The sequence below is a fragment of the Vigna unguiculata genome, chromosome 3, assembly GCF_004118075.2.
Source record: "Vigna unguiculata cultivar IT97K-499-35 chromosome 3, ASM411807v1, whole genome shotgun sequence".
NCBI classification, from domain to species: Eukaryota; Viridiplantae; Streptophyta; class Magnoliopsida; order Fabales; family Fabaceae; genus Vigna; species Vigna unguiculata.
In genome coordinates, this window is record NC_040281.1 from 16,462,263 (window position 1) to 16,475,096 (window position 12,834).

Below are 12,834 nucleotides of genomic sequence, written 5' to 3' on the forward strand. Positions count from 1 at the left end.
CATTAAATTTTTCCATTGTAGTAAATAAAAGTTATTTATACAATTATAGTGAAAAAATTACAATATGATTGATAATAAGTTAGAAAATAAAAAAATATATCAAAATAGTATTTTATATGATGAAAATAAACAACAAATAAAAATATTAAAAAATTAATAAATGTGTGTCTTATAAATAATTTGAGAGACTATTGAAAGAAATCGTACAAAAGAAAACAAATGTATAATTAAAGGTATGATAAGATGAAAAATGTCTCAGAGATCTAAGAAAACTTTTGAAATATCAACATATATACTCAATGGTTGAGAAATAATAAAAAATTGTTTTAGCGAAACAAAAGACTTCTTCAAATGAAAATAATAATAATAAGTAAAGATTTTTTTTATATTACCTAGCAAATGAAAGGTTTGTGCTATTAAACACTTAAACTGAGAGTATTAAACATTCTCACGTGAAAGGAAAATATACAATAAATAAAATTATTAAAAAATAATAGAAATATTTAAATGTGAGACATAAAAAAAAATTAATTGACATACATCATTTTAACATAATTACATAAATGTTATGATAAGATGAAAAATATATTGAAGATGCGAATGAGTTTCATGACAAATAATTGACATACATCATTTTTTAATATGTTGTTTACACAGTTTGACATATTTTCCCTTCAACATTTATTAAGAAATTATCATGAAACGTGTTTGAAACGTCTAATAAACTCAACAAAATTTGGTTAAAAAGACTAAATTCATGCAATTCTAAAGTTAGGAGACTAAATTGGGCCAACACTTTGAAAATGGACTAATTCCAAATTTGACTGAAAGTTAATGGACCAAAAACATATTTAACCCTTACTTTTATTAGTGTATAAAAATAGAGATTTCATTTGAATTTAGAAATTTAAGTAAAGAGAAATTTAAAATATTTTTTAATTTGAATATTTGTTTTCTTTTTATATCTTTTAAAAATATTTTTAAATTGTATCAACTAGGTCTCATTAACATTTTCAAATTTAATGAATATTTTGGTTGTCATGAAATTTTATTTAGTATTCTAATTTGAAATGTATACAATTATAATTTCTTTCTAAATATTTGAAATTGAATAAACGACATTCCTTTTAATATTGAATATTTGATAATATTATGTTTCCTTTACCATAATTTTGTATTAATTTTTAAAATTTAATTAATTGGTATTGAAACAGTAAGAAAGCTGGTATGGGTACAAGTACAAGTATATACCCATTATCCGGTAGGGATGGGGATGGGATAAAAATTTGATACTCGTTGAGTTTGGGTATGGGGATGGGGATGGGGATGGATATGGGATAGTAAAACCCACGCACCGTTGCCATCCCTAGTCATAACTAACATTACCTAGAAATTTATTCGTAGATAATTACATATGGATTTATACGGATAGAAAGTCTAAAACAACATACATAAAATACCTTTGTTGTGTTGACGGGCTAAAGTGAACGTAACCTAGTACAAAAGAGTAACTATAAAACAATTAATCTTATAAAACATATGTGAAACTCATAAAATTAATCAAGTGGAAACATAAGCATAAAAACAAGCATGCACAAATTACTATCATTATAAAATTTATGGTTGAGGCATTAGTGGCCTTAAATTACTATCACGAGCTACGTGTCACCAAAAACTGAGTAAGCATGACTTACTCTAAGTTGATTATAATGTCACTATCGTTTTCCCCGTCATTGTTTCCTTCACTAGAGGTATCGTTAGTCGATTGAGATTGTCCACTTCATTCAAGATCTCCACCATCAAAATGAGTTCTCCGTTGAAGAAGTCATTTCCAACATCTAAGTTCCCTTCATTAATTGAAATCTTGTAAAAAAACAAGATGCTTGTTGAATCCAAGCTTGTGTAAGTTGAGAACATATTCTTGAGCCTTTCGCAAATCCTTCTTAGTCATCTCCTTTTTCATTTGATCGACATGATGAGAGAAAGTCATGTTAGTTAAATTCTTCTTGAGACCTTGAATTGCATCCTCCTTTAGCAAGATACTTGACTTAACTAACTCTTTCTTCAACTTCTTCACCTCAATAAAGGTACCACCTACTATTAACTCAATCCTCATCCTTTAACTCGAAAGCACAGACCAAGCATACAACTCCATAAAGGCATCCAACAACTCCTCTGCAAAGGTCAACTAGTACACCTTCCCATTAACAACACTTAAATTAAAACTTAACCTTTATAACAATTGAAGATCTTAGTCAATAAAACAATGAGCCAAGGTACTCACCGTGATCTCATGAACTCAATGGAACCTTTTAGGAGATCACTTAAATGGAACCTCCTATGTTAGGGGACACTTTCAATCATCATTTTCCCTTTATCAATAATGATGGTTTGAGACTTCAAATGCAACTCGTTGAAGTAATTCTTACAGTGAAGGTTAGCATAACTCATCATATATGAAATAAGAAGAGAAACTTAAACAAGTTTAAATAAAAGAAAAAACATAATATTGTAAAATAGACACATATTTTCTAGGTAATTTTAATGACAAGGCAGTAAATATGCGACAAAGAGTTCCTTGGTAGGAAGTTTCCAGAGAAGTTCATCCAAGGTTGTCATGGTTGTGGTATGGCTCATATATGGATAAAACAAAGCAGTTTTTGGAGTTGCCATATTGTAATTACGACCTATTAAAGCATAATCTTGATGTGACGCTTATTGAAAAAAATGTGTTTGACAATGTCTTTAATACAGTGATGGACATAAAAAATAAGAATGGATTCAAGAAAAAAATATTATTAACGAAAGGAGTTAGAGTTACAACGACTACCAGGTGGAAAATTGTGAAGCTTAAATCAAAAAATGTTTGATCTAAGCAACAAAAAGTTGTTGTGTATAAATGGATTATTGTGTTGAGAATGCTTGATGGTTATGCCTCAAATTTACGTAGATGGGTAAACATAGAGAAAGGAAGAATGATTGGAATCAAATATCATGATTGTTATATATTTATGAAGCAATTCTTGTTTGCTGCTTTAAGGCATTGCCAAATTAGGTTTGGAAACCTATAACTAAGTTGAGTAAATTCTTCAAAGATTTGTGCTCAACAATTGTGCGAATGGACGATTTGTCGTTGATGGAACAAAACATTGTAATTATATTGTGTAAATTTGAATGAATCTTTTTGTCTGCATTCTTCAAATCAATGGAACACTTACCTATCCATTTTCTATATGAAGCAAGAATAGAAGGTCATGTTCAATATCGATGGATGTATCCATTTGAGAGGTAATTTATTTAAACTATTAAATTTGAACATGCATGTTTGTCTTGTATGAAATTAGTAATGAATGATATTATCATGTCATATTAGTTACTTGAATAACTTGAAACAAATGGCTTAGAATAAGGCATGTGTTGAAGGGTTAATTTGTAAGGCATATTTGGTATAAGAGACTTCTCAATTTTGTTCATATTATTTTGAGGCTCATGTGCAAATAATGAGAAGTATAGTAAGTCGATATGACGATGGAGATGAAAATGAAGAAGTGGATCAAACATCAACAATTTTAATGATCCTAGTTGCTCTAATGGAACTTCTTCCAATATGTATTTAAATAATAAAGAATTAGAGCGATACATTCGCATGTATTGCTTAATTGTTTAGAAGTACAACCATTCATCAAGTAAGTACCTAAATTGATTTTGACATGTATAGTTTCTACATGTATATAACATAATGTTATTTATAAATGTTAGAGTATTTGAACAGTTTCTATAAGCAGTAAATCCAAACAACACTAAAAAAGAAATTAAGGTTAGGATTGCTTCCAATTTTCCAAGATGGTTTCAAACATATGTAAGTATTGATTGTAAATCAATCATAACATTAATAGTATATGTTTTTACGTTTACTTGTGACTATATTTGATTTTCTCTTGTCATTCACTTAGGTTCATGATAACAATGTGGTACAAAGTCAATTTTTGCGTGACTTAACATAGGGTTCAAGGAAAAAGTTTGCTACATAGCTTATTTATTTTATCAATGGTTTCTTTCAAGTTTCATATAGAAGAACGCAAAATTGGAAAGCAAGCATACACTTGTAGAGTTTGTGTTAAGGGTGATCATAGCATAAATGAACATAATTATTATTATGGTATCATTGAATAGATTATGCAACTTGAATACATAGGAGAATTAACAAAACAATTAGTTTTAATCAACTACCAATGGTTTAATTGTGAAAGGAATTATGGTGTAAAATTTCATAAGGAATATGATATTGTGGAGGATGATCCTTTCATTCTTTCATCATATGTGTAACACCCCAGCTAGGATTATACTAAAATAACATTACCACTCACTTATAGTGAAAATATAAGAAATTTAAACTATGATATCAATGGTTAAAAAGAACAAAAAACATCTTTATTCACCAAGTACTAAAAATTATATATCTCGGTGTTTCCAAAATATAAAACTGCCAAACTAATAACAAAAAAAAAAATCTTTTAAGAAAATGAATAATTACTTCCACAATTGTCCCCACAACTCACATCTCCATTGTGCATCTTCCTCATCACATGTACTATCATTTGCTCCCTATAAAAGTATGATCATCGCAAATGGAAATCACAACCACTAAAATAGAAGGGTGAGCTAACTTAAACAATAGTTATGATAACAACAAACCCAAGACTTCACCTCTTGCTGAGAGACACACATGCATAGAAACATGTCAACAATCATCCCCTACCTATACAAGGTTTGTCATACAACATCAATACACCACCAAAACTCATTATTCCATTCATATATAAGTTAGCAAGCCTTTTTTGTATTTTTGGAAGGTAGGGATTGACAAGTGTACCAAATCACACAAGTAATATAGTGGAAAGTCCAAGTATCATTTTCCGAGAGACTTGTGAAACACTAGGCAACTCTTGCAATTCATAATTCAATTAGACAACAAATTTTACAAAAGTAAAAATAAAACTCTTTTTGTATTTTTATCAAACATATGGTATGCAACAATTTATGATAAATGCTTCACTAGGATTGGGTTTCATGATCTAATTCATAACAAAAAAATAAACAATATTCTTCTAATTTCTACACTAGCATTTGTTGACATGTTAAGCCAAGGTGGTATGCTTCTTAAAGATTTGATGAAGATTTGATGAAGTCCTTTTGAACTACCTTGAAGTCATTACCATTGGAATGAAACCTACATTAATGAAGGAAAGGAGATTTGATGGTATTCATGTTGATCAAGGTTGGAACGTGTGCTTTCCACATGGATACATCATTAAGAAAATGTATTTGATGTTTGTAATTCATATTGTAGACCTTGTAGCATTAATTTGATGTATTTGGTCTTTGTTGTGTTTTTTAATCTGTTGAATGGTTTTTCAACAGGTTAAAATGTCTCTTTTAATATGTTGAATGGTTTTTTAACAGGTTAAAAGGTTGGCTGCAATAGTCCTAAACTACAACTAATTCAATCAATTGATTTATTTTTTAATCGACTGATTTCACTTAAGTCAAGTGAAATCAACCGATTGATTTGGAAATCAACCTGTTGAATTTCATAACAGTTTGACTATAAGAGTTGTATTCTGATCATTTTTTAGCGCGAAATTGTTATGGAAACTCTCTCTTTCGTGATCATTTAGACTGCAACAGTTGAAGATTGATCTTGGATCAATTCTTGGAGCTTTTGGCTTGTGTTTGAAGCTTGGAGAAAGTGGTTTGTGGTAGGCTAGGATGTGCTACCACTAATGTTTGATCTTTCTCAAGCTTTGTGTGTGTGCCTGGTGGTTTTCCAGGTCTGCAAGAGGGTTCTTGTTGTACTGGTGTGATTCTTGTGTGATTCAAGAGTCTTGTTTGTTGTTTTTGCATATTTTGAAAGTGTAAGGGTGGATACTTTGTAAATCTTTTGAAATAGAAAGACACTCATTATACTTTTATTTAATATGAGATCATATCTCAAATACTTACAATTCTTTATTTATTTTTTTATTAATTTATCTTTAAATCTTTGAACTAAACAAGTATTTATTAAAATTAGTAAAGTAATAGAACTGAAAAAAAAAGTTATTATAATAATTATATTGCATTTATAATAATAATAATTATGTTATTATAGTGATATTATTATTATTATTATTATTATTATTATTATTGTAATTATTGTTGTTGTTATCACGAGATATTATTATTATTACTATTGGTACTAATATTTTTATTACTATGAGATATTATTATTATTATTATTATTAATCAGAGCATATCTCAATTACTTACAATTTTTTATTTATTGGATTGTTTATTTATCTATACATTTAAGTATTATTTGAATTCAAATAAGTAGTTATAAAAATAGTAAAATAATAAAATTTAAAACATTTTTTTATAATGGAAAACTAGTTTGTCACTCGTGCATACCCACAGATCTTTTTTTCTTCTGTTTTATATAAAATAATAATATAATATTTATTTAAATGAATTTTAAAATTATATATTTAATAATTAAAAACACTGATAATAATATTATAAATAATTATAAATTATAAATTTTTAAAAAATTAAAAATTTATTTAATAAAATTATGTAGTACAATAACATTTTTTATAATTAAAAAAATACTTATAATAATAACAACATTATCGATAATAATAATAAAAATGTTTATGTTAAAATTATTAATATAGATATTAATACTAAGACTAATATTAATAGAAAAGTATGAAGGAAGTTTCATTAAATTGCATAGTATAGGATGTAAAATGACCAAATAACCAAAAATATGTACACGTGTCACAATTTTAAGTATGGGTAAATTGGTATTATCCATAGTATTTTGCTTTCTTATATTTATAGTAGATTATTTAAATTTAAAAAATAATAATTAATAGGATAAAATTTTAAAAACAAAATAGGATACTAAATATATATATATATATATATATATATATATATATATATATATATATATATTTGTCGTATTATTATTATTTTATCACGGGATATTATTATAGTGACATTATTATTATTATTATTTGTAGTAATATAGTGAGACACACGTCTTACTTTTATTTCATACGGGATCATATATCAATTACATGCATTTTTTATTTATTTTATTGTTGATTTATCTTTAAATCTTTAAACTTAAAAAGTAGTTACTCAAATTAGTAAATTAATAAAAAAAATATTTTTTTATTGTGATAATTATATTGCATTTAATAATAATTATTATTATATTACTATAATGGTATTATTATTATTGTTGTTATTATTATCACTACGAGATATTATTATAGTAATATTATTATTATTTTATTATTATAGTAATATTATTATTATTATTATTATTATTATTATTATTATTATTGTTATAATTATTATTATTACTATTGTTATTATTATTATTATTATTATTAAACACACATTTTACTTTTGTTTATTATGAGAGCGCATCTTAATTACTTGCAATTTTTTATTTATTGTGTTATTTTTTTATGTATATATATGAGTATTATTTGAATTCAAATAAGTAGTTACAAAAATAGTAAAATAATAAAATTGATAAGAATTTTTTCATTATAAAAAATAATAATTAACAAAATAAAAATATAAAACAAAAAGGACACTAAAGATGTGTATATCTTACATTTATGTTGTTGTTGTATTATTATTATTTTTTTATCACGGGATATTGTTACGTCATTATTATTATTATTATTATTATTATAATTTTTATAATAGTAAGATACAAATCTTACTTTTATTTAATATAGGATCATATTTTAATTACGTGAATTTTTTATTTGTTTTATTGTTGATTTATTTTTAAATATTTGAATTCAAAAAATAGTTACTAAAATTAGTAATTAAAAGAATCAAAAAATATTTTTTTATAACAATAATTATCTTGCATTTATAATAATAATTATTATTATGTTACTATAATGGTTATTATTAATATATTAGTACATGATATTATTATAATGATATAATAATAATAATAATTATTATTATAATAGTTGGACATACATTTTATTTTATTTTTGTTTATTACGGAAGTATTTCCCAATTAGTTACACCTTTTATTTATTTTATTGTTGATTTATCTCAACATCAAATTAATTATTTAAAATAAAAAATTAATTACTAAAATTAATAAAATGATAAAATTGAAAAGTAACTTTTTTATAAAAATAATTATTTTAATTTAAAAATAATAGTAATAAGATAAATTAAAAAAATTAAAAAGGACATAAAAAAACATGTATTTTTTTATATATAGTTATATATTATTATTGTTAATATTAGTCTTAGTATTAATATTTATATTAATAATTTTAACATAAACATTTTTATTATTATTATTGATAATATTGTTATTATTATAAGTATTTTTTTTAATTACAAAAAAATGTTATTGTATTACATAATTTTATTAAATAAATTTTTAATTTTTTAAAAATTTATAATTTATAATTATTTATAATATTATTATTAGTGTTTTTAATTATTAAATATATAATTTTTAAATTCATTTAAATAAATATTATATTATTATTTTATATAAAACAGAAAAAAAAAAAAAAGATCCGTGCATAGTCACAAACTAGTTGAGATTATAACAATGTTAGCTTTCACAGGAAGGTACAGGTTTGCATTTTCTAAAAAAGTTAATTTTAATTTTCATTACAGTGCATAATAATAAAGAAAAAATATAAAATTAAAAGGGCTAAAAAGGGTGAGAGAACAAGGTCGAAACTGATAGCACTCGTAATTGTTGGAGCTCCATAAAAGACCGGACTCCTCCCTGGCTCCATCCACGCGCCGCCGTACTCTGCTCTGAGATTCTCCGTTGTCTCCGCCCTCTGCCTTGTCGGTTTTCCGATCTGGTGCGTTCTATTTGTTATATGCTCTGGGTTGTGACAATTGGGATTCAGTTCTTTAGATGCTGATATCGGTTACTTAGATTCTTCATGAGGACTTTCTCGGCATAATTCGTTTAAATTCACTTTAAGCAGAGTCTAGGTTGTCGTACGTAGGCTCCAAATTGTATTCCATTTGTCAATGTATAGATCTTTTGATTGCGATCAAATACTAGTAAAGGGATCGTAGTTTTAGTGGATCACGTCTAAAGTGTCTGAGATCTGTGATTATTTACTGTTCATAAGCACTCAGATTGCCTTAGAATTACAATTTTCTGGTGAGGTTTGTTTTGGGATTCCCATGAAAAATTGGGAAAAATTATTCGGAGAGGAGTTTTGCAGGAAAAAACTTATGAATGGATAATATGATTTTATTTAGGAATGAAATATCATTTAAATTTTATTGATTTATAAGGGTTACTGTCTAACTAAGACTCCTGACGTCTGTTGTTTCCCTTATTTTTACCTGTAGTCATACCAAATGGCCAACAGAGTTCAAATTCCTAGCAACAATTCAGCACTCATTGCCATGATTGCGGATGAGGTAAGAATGTGGCGATTGTACGCTTTCTTTGACTGCAGAACAACAAATACTGCGTGTTTTTTATGCATGCCTTTTAAGTTTCCCGGACACATTTAAAATTTCAATTTGTGAAGGTTAAAATAAATATTGAGCATAAATATAACTCACTAACTCTACTCTAATTTGTAACTGGAAAATTAGAGTATGTTCAGTTGATTTATGCTGATTGTTACTTCGTGAGATATGATTGTTGAGAATTTTGTGCAAATATAGAAGTTGTCTTCTATCTTGGGATCATGTTGTCTAAAAGGCATAAAGTAGATGATATTATAATTAGGATCCAGCAATGTTTCTGTGAGGGCTTATTAGTACGGAATCATCCTAGCTAGTTTGTTTATGACTGCTGCAATGCTAGAGAAAGTTGCAATAATTTTGGAGCTTTCTTTTGCCATCAGTCTTCTCGTGATTAAGCACCACTGCATGCGGGATAATTAAAAATATATTCTATTCTGTGACAGAGCAATAAAAAGGCTTACGTTTTGGCAGGTTAGGCTTAAAGTTTCTTATATGGTTCAGACATTTTGAGTTATAATAACAGTGGATTGAATTAATAGCTTCCTGAGGATATATGAAGCCAAGGGTTGTAAGCCATGATGAGTTTGGTTGTTCATGAGTCAAGTTTATCAGAATTCAGATGCTGTTCAAGAAGCTAATTTGGCTGTTTATTATTTGACAGTTCTTTGAGTAGACTCAAGCAAGAATTACAAGGATTTTGGAACAGAAAATGGAGTCATGAGGTTGTTGTTCTCATCCAAACAATTAAGTATGTAACCTGAAAAACTAGAAAAAAAAAAGATTTAGAAATTTTGGGTAAAAGAGAAATTAACCCGGGTGTCACACTTAGGGTCTTGGGTATCAAGCATTTGATTGATTGCATAACACTCAGATGCACGAAGAGAGATCTATTTGCTGCCATGGTAAGATATAAACTGACCGTCTATTCATAAGATGATAGTTGAGTGCATCAATTAAGTAGTAGTGTCAGACTTATTAAAGCTTCCTCTTCTAACTAACATAATTGAACCCCAAAAAAAGAGAAACACACAAGTGAGACACCTATGGAGTGCAAGCCAAAAACCCATACATTGACATTTCAACACAACTATATTCTTTACATTGCAACCTTAACAGAATAGTACTGAAATATCCCTATTGCTTAAAGATTACTATAAGAATTAAAAATAAACAGCCAATCTAATAAGAAATTAGCCCCAATCAAATTGAAACCAATTATTGAGATATTTTATACTTTAAGATTATGCTTTAATGTTCCAATGCTGACTGCACCAGTTCCTCATTCTGTTGTTGTTGTAATTTTTTGTAATTGGTATTATGATTGAAATGATTAAAACATACTGAAGGTTCACAATGACTACTTTATTTTACACCAGGACACCGTAGTTGGGTTTCTGTTGGCTGGAGTGGGAAATGTTGACATACGTAGGAAGACAAATTACCTCATTGTGGATGCAAGTATGCCATTGAACTGTATTTTACTTACTGTTCTATAATCTTTGTGTATGTTTCTTATCAATCTCTTAAACCACAATCTTTTTCTTGTTAAATTGTGCATTGGGAATGAGTGACTCCCTACCCTTTTCAGTTACGGTATGTGTTCTATTGAAGATTTGTACAGGTTGTTTTCACTAACATTTACAAAAATGCTACCTTGTTTCCACTCTTTTTCTTGTTTATAAAGTTTTGTACAGGGTGTTTTCACATTTTCTATATAAATTTTTGAAAACAAGATAACATTTTCTTAGTTTAGTGAAAATAGGAAATTGAAACAAAACGATTTAAAGAAAGAAAACAGGCCTCAAGGTTTTCTATTTGAAAGTTCATATTCCTTATCTGCAGTACATGAGAAAGGATAGGGAATACTTTTTATAGCCTTTGACACTTGTCATTGTAAGAAATTGACTTATCATACTTTGATTGTGTATTGATTTTTTGTTAATTTTTTCTCACTGGTTATTATTAGATATCCTAGAAACTATTGGTTTGATCCGGCTAAAACTTCAGATATTGCTTGGGTTACTACAGATTTACACTATAACATTTTTGTGTCAAAAGTGTCTCGTTCTGAAGTATGCTTGATCAGTTTGGAATCAAGCTGATTTTACTTTATGTTCTTGATTTATCTTGATTTGATTTTCAGAAACAACTGTCAAACAAATTGAGGATGCATTCAAGGAATTTACAACAAGGGAGGATATTGCAATTGTGATGATTAGCCAATATGTAAGTCCATATTTCATGATTATAATAAATGATCCAGGCTGTTGTGTGCTTGCTTGTTAATTAACACTATGTCTGCTTTTGTTTTCCTACTTCATATGGACTGAAACATGATCTTATTATTTCTGTAAGCCTATTTATTTACTGTTAGCTGTGGTTTAGCACATGTTCTGCATCGTAATCAAAGTTATTGTCATGAGAATGAGATTCAAAGTATATTTGGTTTACTTTATTCTTTTCTTCGCCATCTTCGTGCATATATGACTTTTACTTGTTCCGTAAGCTCTTACGACCCTGCTCTACCTGCATGTTTTCCAAAAATTCAAAGATCTTAGACTTTCTTTCTTGTGCAGGTTGCAAATATGATAAGGTTTTTGGTTGATAGTTATAACAAGCCTGTTCCTGCAATCCTTGAAATCCCTTCTAAAGACCATCCTTATGATCCGGCACATGATTCAGTTCTGTCACGAGTGAAGTATCTCTTTAATACCGAATCGGTTGCATCTGGGAGACGCTGAACCCATACTTCAGTGTTGCAGCTTTTTCGGTGCTTATTGCTTTTGTTTGTACATTATGGTTAAATAATCTTTTCTTCAAATTCAGAGTTCAATGTAGCCTAAATAATTTGTGCTGTCTGGGGATACTTTAAAATTCTTGTCACAGAACTTTAAGATGGGCGAATATTTTATGGTTTCATGTCACATTCACAGATTAGCTTGGAATATGAGTTTATCTGTCATCTCTCACTCACTAATATCCACTGTGATTGAAGTGATTGAAGTTGTCATGTTCAGACGTACCGTATACCGTTTTTTTATTTGGCAATGCCTATTGCAGTATATACATCCTCGGCAATCTCAATCTCAACCAAACGCATACGTTTGTTGTCACAAACTGATTAATGTTATGTTGGGAAAAATTAACAGTGATTCTGATCAATGTTTTAGTAACTACTCTTAAGAGATTATGCAAGTCAATTTAAGTTTGTTTTAGATACTTAAATTCATTTTAAAAATAATTTCTGATCTCGGATTTTAATCAGACTTTAGATTATTTTTG

At 27.7% G+C, this 12,834-nt stretch overlaps 1 protein-coding gene across 1 annotated transcript; it reads left to right on the plus strand.

Annotated features, from left to right (window-relative positions):
* The first annotated feature begins 8,694 nt into the window (after positions 1-8,694).
* On the plus strand, positions 8,695-12,600 carry LOC114175868 (V-type proton ATPase subunit F). The gene is made up of 5 exons (XM_028060706.1): positions 8,695-8,921; positions 9,427-9,498; positions 10,929-11,010; positions 11,696-11,778; positions 12,129-12,600. Exons 2-5 carry the CDS (start codon positions 9,436-9,438, stop codon positions 12,291-12,293), a joined length of 393 nt encoding a protein of 130 aa, XP_027916507.1. The 5' UTR covers positions 8,695-8,921; positions 9,427-9,435; the 3' UTR covers positions 12,294-12,600.
* Positions 12,601-12,834: the final 234 nt, after the last annotated feature.